The 19,111-nt window shown below is 45.6% G+C and overlaps 1 protein-coding gene across 1 annotated transcript in view; it reads left to right on the top strand.

Annotated features, from left to right (window-relative positions):
• Positions 1-19,111, top strand: part of DMC1 (DNA meiotic recombinase 1) — a 42,401-nt gene that overhangs the window by 359 nt on the left and 22,931 nt on the right. The window contains exons 2-6 of the mRNA XM_036760316.1: positions 5,508-5,594; positions 6,577-6,621; positions 10,661-10,807; positions 13,015-13,097; positions 15,479-15,531. Of these exons, the coding sequence (XP_036616211.1) occupies positions 5,538-5,594; positions 6,577-6,621; positions 10,661-10,807; positions 13,015-13,097; positions 15,479-15,531 (385 nt within the window). The 5' untranslated portion in view covers positions 5,508-5,537. The remainder of the gene's footprint in view (positions 1-5,507; positions 5,595-6,576; positions 6,622-10,660; positions 10,808-13,014; positions 13,098-15,478; positions 15,532-19,111) is intronic.

Genomic DNA, 19,111 nt, shown 5'->3' with positions numbered 1-19,111 from the left:
GGGGCCCCTCCCCCACGGGAGCTCGCTAAACAAGGGGCCGAGCGGGGAGGAGGAGGGGCGGGGCCGGGGGACGGGGGAGGGGCCCCTCTCCCTACTGACCCCTGACACCAGAGGAGGGTGGGCCCTTAAGATTAGCCTCTCCCAGAGAATCCTAACAGACCCATCATGGTCCTGGGGTTGAAAAGGCTGAGGACAGACAGGAAGGGCCCCTTACCTAGCCTCCCATTTTACAGATGGGGAAACTGAGGCAGGCAGCGATGAAGTGATTTGCCCCGGGTCCCGCAGCTGGTAGACTGGCTTTGAACTTGGGTCCGCCGGCACCATGTAGCTGCCTCGTTGTGCAGGCTTCTCCTCGCTGGCGACTTTGTATGTGGGATTAATAATAGTAGCCAAGTACTTTTATCTGACCCTCACCGCAACCATGTGGGGCAGGTGCTTTTATTAACCTCATTTTACAGAAAGGAAGCTATGGAAAGTTCAGGGGGGTGGAAAGACATTTTCTAAAAAAAAAACAAACCCAATGTTTAAAAAGGGTAAAAAACATAAATAAATAATAGATTTGTAAAGTGCTTTACTTGGGTGATCTCATGTGATCCTACAACAACCCTTTGAGGCTTGTGTCCATTTTACAGATGAGGAAACTGAGGCTGGCAGAAGTCCTGGGGGAATATAGAAAGGCTTTAGATATAAGGTGGTGTTTGAGCTTAATTTTAAAGAACCAGAAGTTGTTAAAAGCTAGAGGGGAGAAGGAGTGCATTCCAGGCACAGGAACGGCTAATGGAAAGGCAAGGATATAGGAGATAGAATGCTGTGTGTGTGAGGAACAGCAGAAAAGCGGGCCTGCTTGGGCTGCAGATTGCAGGAAGGGGCGTCATCTCTAAGACTGGAAAAGCAGGTTAGGACTCGGTGGTGCCGGGCTTTATAAGGCAAACAGGAATTTACAATAACTTATCCTAAAGGCAGTGCGCAGTCATGGGAGTTTATTGAGCTGTGGAGTGCTGTGGGCGGACCTGTACTTGAGCAAATCACCTCAGCAGCTGTGGGAAGGATGGTCTGGAGCTGAGGTGAGGCAGAGAAGCTAGTGTAGGAGGCTGCATCGGCAGTCCAGGTGAGAGGCGATGACAGCCTGAACTAGGCTGTGTGAGTGGATGGGAGACAGATGTTAGAGGTAGAGATGGCAGAATCTAGAAGCTAATTTAAAATTTGGGGCTAGGGAGTGAGAAGTTGAAGCTAGTATAGCAGTTGTGGACCTGGATACCAGGAAGGCTGGATGGTGGTGCCCCGGACAGACGCGAGGAGGTCTGGAAGAGAGAAGACTTTAGGGGTAGTGGGAATAAGTCCTCTATTGGACATGGGGAGTTTGAGATGCCCGTGGGACGTCTGATCAGCATTGTGTAGTAAACACCCCAAATAGGAAATTAGAACAAGTGTCTCATGTTAAAAAAAAGTGTGCACAGACCCTGCTGTCATGGGAAAGCCCCAGAGGTAGAGAGGCAAGAAGGACTGCACCTAGTGCAGTTCCCTCATTTTATAGATTCCCTGCTAGGAGGAAAAGTCAAGTGGACAAATATGTATTGATTGTCTTAGAGGGGTGGGGAACCTGTGGCCTTGTGGGGCACGTGTAAGGACATGTAAGGCAGTGGGCCAGATAAAAGACATAGTTGAAGGACTCCAGGAACTGATGATCTAGATGGAAAGAGAAAATAAAAACTCTGTCATAGTCTTGGAGCTGGAAAGGGCCTTAGAGGTCATCAAGTCCAACCTTTTATTTTACATATGAAGAAACTGAGGCCCAGAGAGGTCATAGGACCATAGATCTAGAGCTGAAGAGCCCCTAGAGGCCCTTGAGTCCAGCCCCCTCATTTTACAGACGAGGATGTGAAAAACTAAAAGACCTCATGAGATTTAAACGTGTGTTTAAGACAGCAAAAATGAAATTAAGGAATCATACAATTTTAGAACTGGTACCTCATTTTCCACAAAGAACATAAAACTTCAGACCAGGAGGGACTTGAACAGTCCCACTGCCTGGTAATTGGATTTTTCTTGAGACCCCCTCACAAACAAGAGCAGTGGAGCATCTCTTTGCTTTGAGGCTTTGGCAGAACACAATTAATTGACGATCAAAGAAATTGAGCAAACTAGGAGAAAAAGTTCCTACAAGTAGATGTTGCCGTTGTTCATCCTTCATTCTGGGAGAGGGCCGATGACCTCAGAAGAGTGGTCTTGATTTTCGAGTAAATTGGATTTGAGCAAGGCAGAGCTGTGAGAAGTCATCAGCCTCCCCCTCTCCTCTGGGGCCACCTGGAAGACCATCAAAGGCCCTGGATGCAGTGGGAGACCTTGGCCTTTTTAAGCTAAAGTCTTTCCCAGGTCTCAGTTTTTCTGAGGCAACACCCATTCAGTGATTAAAGGCTAGGTAAGAAATGAGGCAAAAGATGTGTGCCCTTATAGAGAAGTCCCCCTTTCCTGAGCTCCCCAGCAGGCAAACATGGGATGAGGAGCTGAGGAATGTCAGCATCTCACGTGTAGCAAGGATGGAGGGCAAGAGGATTATCCAGGAATAGCATAGCATCTATTATGTTTGTGTGATTCCTGTCACCAAGTAACCTGTGGAGGTAAGAGCTGGGGAAATGCCTCTGCAAACTCCAGGTTCATAGTACAGGGGATTGTCTAGGCTGGTGACATATTCCTTAAAAGAATGGAAGAAATGTTTCAGGTTACAAAGAAGGAGAGGAGAATCCTGGAAGTTGCAGGACATAGGAATGTAACCCAGAGGAGAAAGGAAGACCAGGAAACCTCTGGCACCAGATAATAAATAGGTGGGGGCAGCTAGGTGAGGCAGTGGATAGAGTACTGGGCCTGGAGTCAGGAAGACCTGAGTTCAAATGCAGCCTCAGACACTTACTAGCTGTGTGACCCTGTGTAAGTCACTTAACCCTGTTTGCCTCAGTTTCCTCATTTGTAAAATGAGATGGAGAAGGAATGGCGAAACACTCTAGTAGCTTTGCCAAGCAAACACCAAATGGGGTCGGGATGAGTCAGACATGACTGAGGGGAGTCGGGGAACCAGTCTCTCTGAGGAGGAAACAGCTTCTTTAGCACTGAGGAATGTATCTATAGGTGGCGTCAGGAGAGAGGCATCAGAGTAAGGGAGAAGAAACAAGGCCAGGAGAGAGGTTGGTGGCTCTCCACTGTGGGGTTCTGAGATGACTTTTTATCACGGATGGGAGGGTTTGCTCTCTTCAGGGCAAGGTCTAGGATCAGAGCCCTGTCACATCTAATGACAACCATCCGTGTCTAGTGCACAATGGGACAAATGAAGGAACTTAAAAAGCATTCACTTCTGGCAGGGGGATGCCTACCTTAGGGACACAGGTGGTGGTTCCCTCACTGCTGCCAGCTGAAAGTCAGCCATTCAGAGGGGGGAGGCGGATTTCAAAACTGACCAACTGGTTAAGAAGATGGTGGATCCTGGAATGAGATTTAGATTGTTAAAATAGAAGCATGAGAGGCTCTTCGCCAAGGAGGGAGTACACCTAACGAGGGCTGATAAAGCTCTATTTGCCTAAAGCAGCTGAAAAGGGAGGGGAGCAGATTACCTATGTATATCTGCCAAAACAGATGCTGTAGGAAGTAATGGAGATGACATAGAAGAAGATGAATTTGAGGGGCCCAGTTATTCACAAGAGACAATATCTGAGAAGTAAACCAGCAACAAAACCCGAGCCTTAGGTGTCTATACACAAATGCACAAAGTGTGGCCAGCAAGGTGACCTAGACATCCTAAAAGCAAGGAGGAAAAATTTGCTTCGTAAGTATCCCTGAGATATTGTGGAACGATGCTCCCGGCTGATGTATGGTTGGGAATGGCAGTACTTCTTCAACAGGAATTGACTATCTCAAAAGGCAGGGGGGTAGTATTGCGTATTAAGAAACTATGCTTATATAATGGAACTCAGAACCCCAAAGGGCAAACCATGATGGAAGAACACTTCGGTAAAGATTGATGGGGGAAAAACAGAAGGAATATTTTGATGGGAGTAGGCTGTAGACCTCCTGGAAAGGAGATGACAGATGAGAATTTTAAGAAGTGGATCACAAATCCAGCTTGGTAGGATAGAGTAGTGATGAGGGACTTCAGTTATCCAGACATCTGCCCAAGCATCCTCTGTCTGCTAAAAATATCCGTTAGTAAATTCTGAACTTACATTAATGATCATTTCATTCTTCAAAAGGGGAAGAAAGCGATGGAGGAAATTGTGGTTCTGGACCAGATTCTTACTAACCAGAAGGAACAAATTCCTGTGACATAGAGGAAAGTGGTTCTAGAGTCAAAAGATTTTGTCCCCAAACTTGAGCTCCAACAGTGCTATCACTTAGCTTTTTGGGGCCTTATTTTCCTCATTTGTAAAATGCAAATGATAATCATCTGCATCGTTTATGACGCAGAATTAAATGAGAAAAAAATAAATTTAAAGTTCTTTACAAATCCAGCTGTTGAAGTGGAGGTGAATTGGAACCTTGTGGATAAGAGATATCTCAACTTTAGACTTTTTTTTATAGAGAAGGAAAGAATAATCTGATGTGGTCCCTAGACTTAGGAGAAGTAGATTTCAGTGGGTTCACAGAAAGGAGAGGTAGGATCCTATGCCTTAAAATTCTATGAGGGAAGTCAGCTCCAGAAGGGTAAGAAACTCAAGAATGGAATTCGAAAGAAAAAAGAGAAACACTTCAGATGAGAAAGAAAAGAAAGAGAATGAGACAGATACACAGGGAACTCAAGTTCTCTTTTGCAGACGTTCTGAAGATGAAACAAGACAAGGGACTGGATGACTACAACAGGGTGACAATGGTCTTCCAAGAGCAGAGTTTGGAACAGTAAAGCTCAGAATGAGCTGAGGCTGATCAGCAATGCTGAGGACCACAAAAAGGACTTAAGTTGTTTGGTTTTTTTTAATGATTTTGTTATTAGCTATTTCTTTTATATTTTCTTGAAATTTACATTTTTGTGTGTCGTTCCAAAAGTATTTTTCTTTTTAAAATTCTGATTTAATTTTCTTTAAAATTTTTAAGAATGAAAAAAATGTATATACTTCGACATCCAAAAGGGGATTTTTTTTTTTCTGTTTGTGTCATTGATTTGGAAAGATTTTTGGGAACAAGACAATTGTTCCAGGACTAGAGATGGATAAATGTCCCAATTTTCAGTAAAAAGAAAAGGCAGAATCTACAAACCATATGTACATTAGTGAGCCGGGACAGAGGGAAGCTTACCTGGGGGTTGCTACAGGAGGGTAATAAGTAAACTGTGTGGGAATTTCCTCTTTAATTAATTCTTCTTGATGACTAAGTACAAAGCTCTGTTGCTAAAGGACTACATGTTTTCAGCACTCTCCAAATTCTGTACCCTGAAACAAAGCTCTCTAGCCACACCTTAGTTATAGCTCTTACCAAGTGCCATGTTTGGATCTCTATCTATTGCCTAATACTATATTTCTTTCCAGAACTGACTGACCTCTCACCGATCTCATACCATGAAAGCCATGGAGGACCAGGTCGTTCAGGAAGAACAGGGATACCAGGATGATGAGGCAAGTTTAGAACATAAGAGTCCCTGGTTGGTAGGAGTTCTTCTAAGATGGAAAAGGAAGGACGAAGGGAGGAAAGAAGCAAGAAAGAGAGGAAAGAAGGAATGAAAGAAAGAGGAGAGAAGGCAAAGAAAGAAGGAAGGAGAAGGAAAGGAGGAAAGAAGGAAGGAAGGCGAAGGAAAGAAGGAAGAAGGGGAGGGAGGAAGGAAGAAAGAAAGAAACAAAGGAAAGAAGGAAGGAAGGAGAGAGGAGAGAAGGGAAAGGAAGAAGGAAGAAAGGAAGGAGAGAAGGGAGGGAGGAGGAAAGGAAGGAAGGAAGAAAAATGAGGAAGAGAAAGGAAAGAAGGGAGGAGAAAGGAAGGAAGGGGGAGGAAAGAAGGAAGGAAGGAATAAAAAGCAAGGAAGAAGAAAGAAAGGAGGGAAGAAGGAAGGGGAAGGAAAGAAGGAAGAAAGGGGGAGGGAGCAAGGAAGGAAGAAAGAAAGAAACAAAGGAAAGAAGGAAGGAAGGAGAGAGGAGAGCAGGAAAAGGAAGAAGGAAGGAGAAAGGGAGGGGAAGGAAGAAAAGAAGGAAAGAAGGGAGGGAGGGAAAAAGAGAGTGAAGGAGGAGGAAAGGAAGGAAGGAAGAAAAAAGAGGAAGAGAGAAATAAAGGAAAGAAGGAAGGAGAAAGGAGGGAAGACGAAGGAAGGAAGAAAAAGCAAGGAAGGAAAAAAGGAAGGGAGAGGAAGGAAAGAAAGAAAAAGAAGGGAAAGAAGGAAAGGGCCCTGGAACAGGAATAGCCCTTTGAGTGTCTGTGTTCCTCCCAAGATCACCCTTGAGCAAAGGAATAGAGGAGAAACCTTTGTCCTCCCCTTAAGTTGCCCATAGCGGGTGGATTGGCGTCATCTGTAGCTGACGTACAGTTTTGAACGTGCTGATTAGCAGAACTGAAATCTAGTCCCTTAGAGGAGTAACCCATACTCTCCCCTTTTTGCTCCATTGCCTTTAGGAATCATTGTTTCAAGACATCGACCTGTTACAAAAGCATGGCATTGTAAGTAATCCAGCTCCTGGGAGTCACAGCCTTTCTCCTTTATCTCCCTGTCCAGGCTGGCTTATCTCACAGATGTTCTGTCCTGTTCTGTTCCATAGTGTGTGAGGTGTCTGGATGATATTGGGGGACAGTGGGCGCTGTGTGGGGAACCTGAGAGTCAGAGACTTTCACGACACAAATCACTCCTCACTGTTTAAGGGCACTTGGGAGCATTTGAAAAACCCTTTCTCTCAAACCTATAGCCACTCTTCATGTTGTGCCTCCTGCCATGATGCTACTGCCTGGTCTACCTGTTTCTTTTATTACTATCACATATTTAAAATTCTCTTTGGGGGGTGCATTTTATCTTTACATCACAGCCATTTCGGGGGGAAAGCCATTCCCCTCCAGCTTGAGGCCTCCTTAGGGAGAGTTACAATGAACAATTAAGCAAAAATCTTCCAGCATTCTGACCTGGTAGTCCCCACTTCTCCACCATGAGGTACAAGCTGTGGCTCATGATCTGTTCTCTATGAACGTCTTTAGTTTTTCTGTCACTCGGAGCCCGCCTTCCTTTGGGGGATCTTCTCATTTACACTGTTGTAATTGTGTGTCTCTGCTGATTTTGCTGAGTCAGCATAGGTGCAGCCGAATCTTCCCCCATGTCTCTGAATTCTTCAGACTAATCATTTCTTCCCACACCATAGTATTCCATGAGATTCACATGCCGTAATTTCTAGCCACTCTCAGTTGATAAGCACCCACCTCAGTTCCAGTTCTTGGTTCTGCTATGAAGAGTCTGCTTTGAATATCTTGGTCCGTGTTGGACCTTTGTTTCTGTCTTTTACTTTCATGAGTGCCATACAAGCACTGTCTGAAGACCCTACCTTACACAGGCCGGGCTGGGTTTTCCTTTGAAGGACTTGGCCCAGGAGACTAAAGCCCAAGCTGCTGGCTTCCTGGTAGCCTAAATGAAAAAGGCTGGACATGAGGAGCTTCTTGATCGGGCCTCTGATCAGGGCCCAGCACAGCCGACCCAGAAACAAGGCGGGTATGCCCAGCCAAATCAGTGCCATATCCTCACTGCTACAGCTAAGTAACCACTTTTTGTTATTGTTAGGTGGTCTGCTGGTGGCTCATTTTGTTCCACCCCAAAGCTGAACCGCTGGCCTCCAACAACTGAATAGCAGGATTGCTAGGCACTTTGACTGAATAATTCTAAATTGATATCTCTCAGTTTGTCAACAAATATGTCTCTTATGTCATTCACTGTGTTAAGTGCTGGAGATACAAAGAAAAGTAAAAACAGTCCTGCCCTCCAGGAGTGTGCATTCTAGAGGGGAGACCCTGTGTAAATAACTAGGTTCATATGGGGTGGATACAGAGGGGGTGGGTGGTAATCTGAGAGGTGAAGGTACTAAGAGCTGGGAGACACAGGAGCAGTGCTGCCTGCCAAAGGGGAGACTTGAGCCAAGGCTTGAGGGAAGCCAGGGGAATAAAGAAGGGGAGGAGCAGGGGGCGAGGGAAAGGATGCATTCCAGGCTTGGGAGATGGAACACTGTGTTGGAGGAGCACCCAGGAGGCCAGTTGGATTGTGGAATGAGCAGGGAGCAGTGTAAGAAACCTGGGAAGGTCCAAAGGGGCCAGGTGACAAACAATCTTTATATGCCAAACAGTAGGTTATATTTGATCCTGGAGGCAATGAGGATATTGGGGTTTTGGGGGTGAAAGGCCAGGGAACATGGTCAGACCTACTTTTTTTAAGCTTTTATGAAAAGGTATTTACTGAGAAAATTTAGCAAGAACAGAAGTACAAAGCCATCTGGTTTCATGCAGCCAGGTAGTGCACTGTCCCTCTATCTCCTATGTGGTCCCTTGGGAGAGTGGATTCCAAGTGGTGACTACCAAATGTTTCTCCCTCTAGACTCACTTCTGGGTATAGCATCAGCAACAGACAAATGGCTCCTTGACTTGAAGGACTGCACCTTGGCTGCCAGGCAGATTCACAACTGGCCTTGCAGACCTGCACTTTTAGAAAAAGCTTGGCAGCCGGGTGGAGGATGGACCAGAGTAGGGAGAGACCAGTTAGGAGGTTCTGGGAGGGTCCACGGAGAGGGGACGATGGTCTGCCCCAGGGTGTCAGTGGCCACATGAGTGCAGAGAAGGGGACCCAACAGAGAAACAAGACTAGGATATACAGACAGGCCATGCACAGAGAGCATGTCACCACGGGCCTGTCAGCCCCTCCAGCTCATCACCTTCTCCTGTCTGCCTGTCAGGAGGCAAAGCCTCAGGGTTCTTGTCATTCCAGTGTCTCTTCATTTTAGTGATTGGGAGGATGTTTTCACAAGGTTCCTTCTGTGGTCTTTTGAGAAATGTTTGTTCTTGACCTTGGACTGCTTATGCAGAGCTGCCTCTAGGATGATCCACCAATTCCTGGGACAAAAGTGAGTCTTATCTTTTTAGGTCATCTCTTCCACAGAGAAGGAGAACTCGGTGCCCCACAGTCCTTATCTTTTCCTCCAACTTGCTGCTGCTTGATCTCTGCCTCCCCCCCTCCTCTCTCTCTCTTTCTCTATCTCTCTTCTTTCTCCCTCTTTCCTTTCCTCTTTCTCTTCTCTCTCTTCTCACTTCCTCTCCCTTCTTCTCTCTTTCCCTTTTTCCCTCTCCCTCTTCTCACACTTTTCAGGCCCTTTTTTTTGGAGGGAGGAGGGCAGGGCAATTGGGGTTAAATGATTTGTCCAAGGTCACACAGCTAGTAAGTGTGTCAAGTGTCTGAGGCCAGATTTGAACTCAGGTCCTCATGATTCCAGGGCCAGTGCTCTACTCAATGCACCACCTAGCTGCCCCTCAGGCCCTTTCTTTCTGTTCACTGGGCACACTTGAGTTAACTCCAAACAGGAGAGAGAAGAGCAAGTAGGGAAGCATCCCCCCGTTCAGTACACTGACATGCTAGAGACCATAGGAACTCCCACAACAGCCAGTAAACCCCAAAGCTCTTCTCTCTCCAGTCCATCCTTTGTACTAAGGCCAAAGTCATCCTCCTAACAGGTGAGCCTCTGATCACCTCACCCACCCTCTTCCCTACCATAGGAAGCTTGTGCTCCTCACTGAAACTGGCATTCGAGGCCACTCTGTCCACAACCTGCTCTTCCAGGCTCATTTCATGAATTCCTTCTCACACACCCTAACTTTTAGCCAGAGTGGGCTACTTGCCATTCCTGGCAGTCTCTCCCTTGTGTTTAAAAGGAATTCCCAATGCGTCTCTAGCTGTTGAAATCCTTCCTTCCCTTCCTGGCCTAGCTCAGGTACCATCTCCTCTGGGAAGTCTTCCCTTATCCTACCAGCAAGAAGTGACTCCACACCTCAAGCCTTTCATACCATTTTTCCGTACTCATATTCTAACATGTCAGCTGTGTGTGTGTGTGTGTGTGTGTGTGTGTTTCATCATCCCATTATTTTATAGGAAGCAAGGACTCTCATATGTCATATCCTCAACCTCTAGCATTAATGTTCTACATACAGCAGGTGCTTAATAATTGATTATTGCATTCAATCGAAGCCTTCCTATTTAGTCTTTTCTTCAGCTCCTTTCAATATATGGGAGCAGGAGAAAACCCTGGCTCATTGGCAATTTCACAATGTACATTTTTTCAAGGGCAAAGAAAGTTCTCTTCAAAAATGCAAAATCAGACATATTGGCCATGGTTTTTGCCAAAAGAAGGCACTGAACCAAGGGGATGATCAGGGACAGGGGAAGATATGTTTGCGCACTTTTCCAAAGATAGGCTGCTCTTTTAAGTGATCTGTGCGTGGCCAGGCTTCCACACACATTCCTCAGGAGCCGTGGCATAGGCGAACATTTGGCATGCTGGCAGGTGGGTTCTCTCTAGATAGCTCCTTTGGAACATACATGGTGGGTGGGCTCCACCTGGGCACAGCGAGCATTCTGGCAGCACAGTGGGCTGGGATGGACATGCACGCAGGCTCACGATGTGCTGAGGGGAGCTGTTCAGCCTGGCATTCCATTGGCATGCTGTGCTTGCTCTTCTCTTCCCAGAATGTGGCTGATATCAAGAAAATGAAGTCAGCAGGCATCTGCACGGTCAAGGGGATCCAGATGACCACCAGAAGGACCCTGTGCAACATCAAAGGCCTCTCTGAAGCCAAAGTGGACAAGATTAAAGAAGCAGCCAACAAACTCATCGTAAGCCCCACCCAGCCTTTGGTGGGTTAGTCAGTGTGGCCCAGGCCTAGTGTGCCGGCCAGGTCTTTTGGGGAGGGGAGAAACGGAAGACAGCCCAGCTACAGGTACGGTCATTCCAGGAGTGGGGTGGCCCATCCCCTAGAGTGTCAGCCCTTACTCCCCTGAGAAATGATACTGCCAGAAAATTCCAGGGTGAGACAGGCTAGGGTGACCTGAGAGAAGAAGCAAGCCTTCTGAGCATGAGCCATACATGCCAAGAGGAAGCGGCCCTCAAAGGGTGGTACCCTGAGGTCAAGCCTCCTTTGCCACTGGCTGGTGGTAACTTTGGAAGGGCCCAGGCTGAGCCTTTCTATCATTCTCTGCCATGATCCCAGGCTAATCAAATTCTTGTAAGCCGGAGGCTGATCCATTTAAACGTCACATGGGAAATTCCACTTGTATATAGACGACACGTGTATTACCAGGGTGAGGAATAGAAGTCTGCCACACAAAGAGTAAATGGTACTGATTGACTCACCTGGAGTTCAAAACAAGGTTCAGAGACTCTAGAGTTAGCACCAGAAGAGCCCTTGGGGGTTATCCAGGCAACCCCCAACCCAATAAAACATTACACAGGGAAAACTAAGGGCCAGAAAGGTCAGTGCTTGGCCCAGTGTCCTATGGGGGTGGGGAGTGGGGGCCAAGGTCAGACCTGAGCTTCTTCATCCTCAAGACCTCCTCTCTTTCCAATCATTGCACCGAGTCTGGGGGCTATTTCCTTTCACACATCGAGTCCAGAAGACCATACTTCTTCTAGGTTCAGAATGAGAGGTGGACTTAGTTTGGATCCCTCTTCCTCAGACTCTGCTACATGACCCCTCACTTTGCTTAGTTTCGGTTTCCTCATCTGTAAAATGGGGCTCCTAGTACTGCCCACCTCACAAGGTTGTGAGAACCAAATAAGAGACTGTATGAACAATTCTGTGCAGATATTTTTTAAAGGGCCAGGTAAATACTCCATATGATCATTTTGGTGGTGGTTGTTTTTACACATGCTTTCCTGAAATAATGTTTATAAATAGAAGCCTTTTCTCCCCAAGCTATTCTCTGATGAAGAAGTGTATGTAGGTCCCAGCATTGTCGTCTACGTATGCATTGCCCATGCTTCAGGGCAGCAGCAACTTGTGTCTGAAAAGCTGGACCCACTAGTGGTAAATAGACTATTAGTCAATCAATAAGCGATTGATAATGGATGCTGGCACTGGAGGGGCACTTGGTGGAAGCACTCTGTGAGATCAGCTTTTCCTTTCTCTCTCCCTCTCTCTCTCTCTCTCTGTTTCACCTCCCTCCCTCCCTCTGTCTTCTCTCTCCCTCCATCTCTCCTCTCTCTCTTTCTTTCTCTATTTCTCTTTCTCTCCCTCTCTCTTTCTCTCCCTCTCTCTTCTCTCCCTCTTCCCCTTCCTCTCCTCTCCCTTTTTCTCTCTGTCTCACCTCCCTCCATCCTTCTGTCTTCTTCTCTTCTCTCTCTCCTTCCTCCCTCTCTCCCCTTCTCTGTCTTTCTCTCCCCCTCTGTCTCTCCTCTCTCTTTCTCTGTCTCTGTCTCTCTCCTCCTTGTTTGCCCTATCCCTTTCTCTTTTTCTCTGTTTTTTTTGTCTTCCCTCCCACCTTCTCGGTGGCCTCTGATCGGCAGTGCTGACCTCCCAGGGCTGCTGCTCTAGCCCACCAGATGAAAGCATGGATAAGACTTGGTTAATAGTGATTAGTCTACACATGTGGAATAGAGTTGAAGTGGATTGTTTCCACCATCATTGCTTGTAGGGATGGGCATTTTGGGCTTCTCTGTCCTTTGAAGAACAGCGTAGGAGGGCTAGAGTGAATGAGAACAACCCAATCTCTCTCTCACATACACACACCCCATGTTCTCGGTGGTCTGTACTGACCAAATGGGATGAAACTCTGGACTCACTCTTTGAGAGGTGAAAGGCAACAGCCTTTGGTTCTCTGTGAGGATGAGGATGGCTTTTGGGGTGGCCCATCATGGAGCTGTTCCCCGTTTCCTTTACTCTGTTGCCTAGAATGGGCTGGGGCTGGAGTTTTCGGTGCTAGCACAGTATCCTTTGGGACATCCCAAAGTCAGTCCTTATCCGGCAGCTTTGGCCAGATGGTACAGTTGATGATCACGGGACCATGGGCAGCCTTTCCGAGCTTTTCCTCTCCTCTTTTCCCAGGAGCCGGGGTTCCTGACTGCCTTTGAGTACAGCGAGAAGCGGAAGTTGGTTTTCCACGTCACCACGGGAAGCCAGGAATTTGAGTGAGCCTCATTCTTCTCCAGCCACGGGGCCTGATCTTGGGAGGGCGGGAATGTGTGTCCTTTCCTCTGTCTTGTGGCCACGTCTTTTGTAAATGATTTTTCCCCAGAAGGACCTAGGCGAGGATATATTCAGCAGGCATCAGAGTCAAGTAGAAATCCCAGACAGACTGAAGCAAAAACCAAGACCCCAAAGACAGCCGGAAGAGCTGCGAAATCACAAAGGGGTTCTTAAAGTCAGTCTGACTTCTTGCTTCTTTTCCCAGTTCACAGAGACCAAGTTTTCAAGTGGGTTGTTTTAAGAAATTTCATTTTGACTTTTAAAATAGGTTAAAGAATCTAAGCCATCTTTTTTTACTCAACAGGCCTAGGTCCTCTTTTAATCTTAGAAACAGTTGGTGGTGCCATAGTGCGTAGAGTGCTGGGCCTGGAGTCAGAAAGACCTGAGTTCAAATGCAGCCTCAGACACTTACTAGCAAGTCACTCAACCTCCGTTTGCCTCAGTTTCCTCAACTGTAAAATGAAGCTAGTAATAGCGCCGAATGCTGAGAATCAATTGAGAATAGTACATATTACTTTGCGAACCTTAAAGCGCCTTATAGCTGCAGTTATTATCCTCCACTTCCCTAAGTGTCCTCGGGGTCAGGCATTTTCTTCCCAGTCCAGCTTGACAAGACTTCCCACCTCTGCGCCTCTCGGAGGGTCATCCTGGGCGAGCTGCTGGATCACACGCGGGATCAATGTTGCCAGAGCCTGGCGCTTGTCTTCAGATGTGCAATGTTTGACAAGGCTCAGTCTGAGTCCACAGTGCGATTGATACAGCAGCCCAAAATCTCCTGGCATTTAGGGTCCCTTAAAGGAGTCGTAGTGTTCAGGACCAGGCAGACGATGGTCCCACTGTGCATTGCCCTGGGCAGACCCCATCTGGAGAATTTGCTCTGGGAGCCACGTTTGATAATATCTGCAGGAGGGCCAACAGAATGGTAAAGGGCCTGGAGTTCAGTTGAAAGAATTGAGGATTTGTAGCCTGGAAAAGAGAAGGCCGGAGACTGACTAGGGCTAGGACATGTGAGGACAGCTGGGTGGTACAGTGGATAGAGCCAGGAGCCTAGGGTTAGGAAGACCTGAGTTCAAGTCGAGCTTTAGGCACTTCTTAGCTGTATGACCCTGGGTAACTCACTTAACCTCTGTTTGCCTCAGTTTTGTCATCTGTAAAATGGAAATAGTCTTAATAGTGCCTCCCTCCCAGGGCTGCTCTGAAGACCAAATGAGAATATTTGTAAAGTATTTTCCAACTTAAAGTTGGTCCTAGTTGTGGGGATGGTGATGCTAGTTATTATTATAGAACTGACTTTGAAGGTGATTATGTGGAAGATCGGTATTTGAACCCGGGCAGAACTGGAGAATAGGTTGAAGTTGTAAAGAGGTAAACTGAGGCTTGGTGTTGGGAAAAGCTTGCTAATGATTAGAACAGCCTAAAAGTGGAGCAGGCAGTCCTGGCAGCTGGGGTTCCCCCTTTCTGGGGGTCTTCTAGGCTCCCCCTGCCGTAGTGGGGACCTTCTTCAGGTGTTGGCTGGACTCTTCTGTCTGAAATGACCTGACTGTGGCCTGAGCAGAGAGGCCGACCCACTTAGCACAGATGTTAGTCTGTCTGAGATATCCCAGGTTACGTTTACATTGTGTTTTACCGCTAAGAGGGACTTGGTCTCCATTTTCCAGATGAGCCTCCTTACAACCTGGTGAACTGAGTAGTGCTGGCATCATCACCCCCATTTTAACAGAGGGGGAAACTGAGGCTCAGAGAGATTAAAGGGACTTCATTACCAGCTCTCAGCTACTGAGCGGCAGAGCCGTTCTCAACCTCATATCTTGACACTGGGATTTTTACTCAAAGTCCCGAGCTCAGACTCAGTCATAGTAACACACATAGTTTGCTTCTCGCAGGTTTTAGGATATTTATTTATTTATTTTTCTTTTTAAAAGATGTATTAATATTTTATTTTTCCCTGTTACATGTAAAAACAATTTTCAACATTCGTTCTCAAAACGTTGAGTTAGGATATTTACTTTTAAGAATACTGCCACACTCACTGATTTTTGGAAGCATGCTGTAGATTTCAGGACAGGTGCAAAGAGTCCCATTGAGCTCCCAGTGGCTTCACCCCAGCGCCAGTTCAGGCCCTAGAGAAGGGTGGCTGTGGTCTGGAAGGAGCCCCTGCAGGTCCCGTGGTTCATCCGCCTGTCCGTACACAACACAGCCCCTGAGCAGCCCAGGCTTCCCCCACCCATGGATGTGCCAGCCTCTGTGGGCACAGCCCTTGCCCCTTATTGCCAGACTCTCTGCTTCTCTTACTGCCTAATACTTGCTTGATTTCTGTTTCCAGTAAGCTGCTGGGGGGCGGAATTGAAAGTATGGCAATTACGGAGGCTTTTGGAGGTGAGTGAAACCTTAATATTTTGATATGATTGAGCTGGGAGGGTCTTTAGAATAAACTCTAGAGCTGGGGGAGGTGACGTAGAACAGAGGAGAACCGGGCTGGAAGGTCTTTAGAATGGATTCTCAAGCTGGAAGGAACCACGTCAGAACAGAAAATGCTATCACTGAGAGGGACCACTGAACATAGACTGTCTGAGCTGGGAAGGCTCTTAGAACATGAAATGTCAGAGAAGGGCCCCTAGAACAAAGGACATGAAGCTGGAAGACGTAGGGTGGAAAGGCCACCTCCTCCATGAAGCCTCCCCTGACCCCGCTAGTGCTGAGGTGCCCAAGCTGAGCCAGCAAACTCACAGGGGTCCCGTGTGAGAGTTTATATTTCCAACCAAGCTACTTAATAAGCAGAACTCTATCTATATCTATATCTAATCTATATCTATATCTATATCTAATCTATATATCTGTATCTGTATCTGTATCTAATCTATATCTATCTATATCTAATCTATATCTGTATATATATGTGTATATATGTGTGTATGTACACACATGTATGTGTATATATGTATATGTATTATATATATTTTTTGGTATAGATACACTGAAAAAAATTACTGAGACTCTAAGGGTGCTGTGAAACTTGAAGGTTTAATTGAAAGATTTCCATTCTCATTTTCCTCCATCTCTTTGTCTGGATCTCTCTTTTGCTCCCTTTACTTCCTCCCTTGTATTAGAATTTTCTGTGTGTGCGCTGTATTCTCACCAGTAGAAGAAGCTAACATTCTTCCTGGTAGGAGCTGTCTTTCTTTCTTTGTTTCTTTCTTTCTTTTTTTCTTCCTTTCTTTTTTTCTTCCTTTCTTTCTTTCTCTCTCCCTTCCTTCCTTCCTTCCTTCCATTCTTCATTCTTCCTTCCTTCCTTCCATTCTTCCTTTCTTCCTTCCTTCCTTTCTTCCTTTCTTTCCTTCTCTTTCTTTCTTCCTTCCTTCCTTCCTTCCTTCCATTTTTCCTTCCTTCCTTCCTTCCTTCCTTCCTTCCTTTCTTTCTCCTTTCTTTCTTTCTTTCTTTCTTTCCTCCCTTCCATCCTCCCTTCCTTCCTTCCTTTCTTACATTCTTTCTTTTTTCTTTCGTCCTTCCTTCCTTCCTTCCTTCTTTCTCTCTCTCTCTTTCTTTCTTCCATTCTTTCTTTCTTTCTGTTTCTTTCTTTCTTTCTTTCTTTCTTTCTTTCTTTCTTTCTTTCTTTCTTTCTTTCTTTCTTCCTTCCTTCCTTCCTTCCTTCCTTCCTTCCTTCCTTCCTTTCTTCCTTCCTTCCTTTCTTTCTCCTTTCTTTCTTTCTTTCTTTCTTTCTTTCTTTCTTTCTTTCTCTCTTTCTTTCTTTCTTTCTTTCTTTCTTTCTTTCTTTCTTTCTTTCTTTCTTTCTTTCTTTCTTCCTTCCTTCCTTCCTTCCTTCCTTCCTTCCTTTCTTCCCTCCCTCCTTCCTTCCATCTTTTTCTCACTCTCTCTTTTCTTCCTTTCTTTCTCCCCAGCACCGAGCATGGTGCCCAACATGTAGTAGTTACTTAAATGTTTGCTGAACAACTCATTGAATTAAGTGCACGTGGAACTTGGACAAGCAATAACAAATCATGTTCAATATTTAATAATTAAATATTATTATAGCAATAATATGCCAACCTTAAGAATTTACAAGGCAAGAAACTGAGGTTAATCTCCTTTGCTATCTAGCTAGTACAAAAGAGGGTCATCCTTGGTTACAATTAAAATGCAAACTCATTGCTGTGGTAGGCCATTATCAGACATTTAAGAAAAGACAATTTTCCTTAGTATCTTTCATTTTTTTTTTTTTTTTACATTTTTAAATGCAATTTATTTCTTTAACATATTTGGTTTTCAGCATTGATTTTCACAACAGTTTGAATTACAAATTTTCTCCCCATTTCTGCCCTCCCCCCCCACTCCAAGATGGTGTATATTCTGGTTGCCCTGTTCCCCAGTCAGCCCTCCCCTCTATCACCCCCCTCCCCTCTCATCCCCTTTTCCCTTCCTTTCTTGTAGGGCAAGATAAATTTCTACGCCCCATTGCCTGTGTATCTTATTTTTTAGTTGCATACAAAAAGTTTTTTTGTTTTTGAACATCTGATTTTAAAACTTTGAGTTCCAAATTCCCTTCCCTCTTCCCTTCCCACCCACCCTCCCTAAGAAGTTGAGCAATTCAACCTAGGCCACACATGTATTATTATGTATAACCCTTCCACAATACTCATGTTGTGAAAGGCTAACTACATTTTGCTTCTTCCCAACCCAAAAGAGGGTCATCCTTGGTTACAATTAAAATGCAAACTCATTGCTGTGGTAGGCCATTATCAGACATTTAAGAAAAGACAATTTTCCTTAGTATCTTTCATTTTTTAAAAAAAAAATTATTTCCCTGGAAAAGAATAGATTTTTCTCAGGTTCCTCTGGAAGACAACAGACTGTAGGTCTGATTCTTTCCTTAATACTAGGGAATGTATATTTCCTAGAGGGCAGCTAGGTGGCGCAGAGGACAGAATGCCAGGCCTGGAGTCAGAAAGATTCATCTTCCTGAGTTCAAATCTGTCTTCAGATGCTTGCTGTGAGACCTTAGGCAAGTCACCTAACCCTGTTTGCCTCAGTTTCCTCATCTGTAAAAGGAGCTGTAGAAGGACATGGCAAACCACTCCAGGATCCTTGCCAAGAAAACCCCAAATAGGGGGTCACAAAAAGTCAGACACAACTGAAATGACTGAACAACAGCTAGGATGCGTATCAGGAGGCTTGCTGTCATTCTCAGAAGCAGGTCCTCCAGCTATCTGAGGGTGACCAGAAATGGGGATTCATGTATGGAGAGATCCTTAAAAATAGATGAAAGTAGTCGAGGAGTGGACCTGGCAGAAGGAGAGGTAGCTCCTGTTCTCTACCTGCTCCAGCCCCTTATCTGACCACATATAGCAGGTTAAGCTGTGGCCATGTTCAGTGTAGCATTCATGGGTGGGGTAGGAGGAATGCTACCCCCATTTCAAACACTAAATAAATGCAATCTCTCATTGTTATTTTTATAATGAATAGGTATGTGTTTAACTGATAAAAGAATTTGAGAGCAAAACCGGTCACCATTGGAACAGAACTATTTACAAAAGATTTACATAATTACCTGAAAAAAAGTTTAACCTCACTAATACCCAAGTGGAGCCGCGATCTCATCGATTTGGGAATCTAACAGCACAGATTTCATGCCGTCCTCTCCTGCCAATCCTACACCTCTCTTGTCTCCTAAACTTGTCACAGGAGGGGCCACTCAACATCCTGGGGGCCTCCCTCAGTTCTTCCTAATATCAACAGGCACCTGTGGAGTGCGCCCTCAGGTTATCTTCCTGTCCTCTCTCACCTTCTCCATCTTCTGTCATATTTCCTCAATGGCCTCTTTTACTACTGCTCTTTGACATTCCTCTTTGGTTATATGTTAGGGCCCGCTCATGCCCTCCACGCGTCTCTCCCTTTCTGTCCTTGGAAACTATTATATCACCTGATAGCAACACCAATAATAATCTCATTAATAATCAGAGAA

This window comes from Trichosurus vulpecula, chromosome 5 (assembly GCF_011100635.1).
Source record: "Trichosurus vulpecula isolate mTriVul1 chromosome 5, mTriVul1.pri, whole genome shotgun sequence".
NCBI lineage: Eukaryota > Metazoa > Chordata > Mammalia > Diprotodontia > Phalangeridae > Trichosurus > Trichosurus vulpecula.
This window is presented reverse-complemented; position numbering and strand designations above follow the sequence as displayed.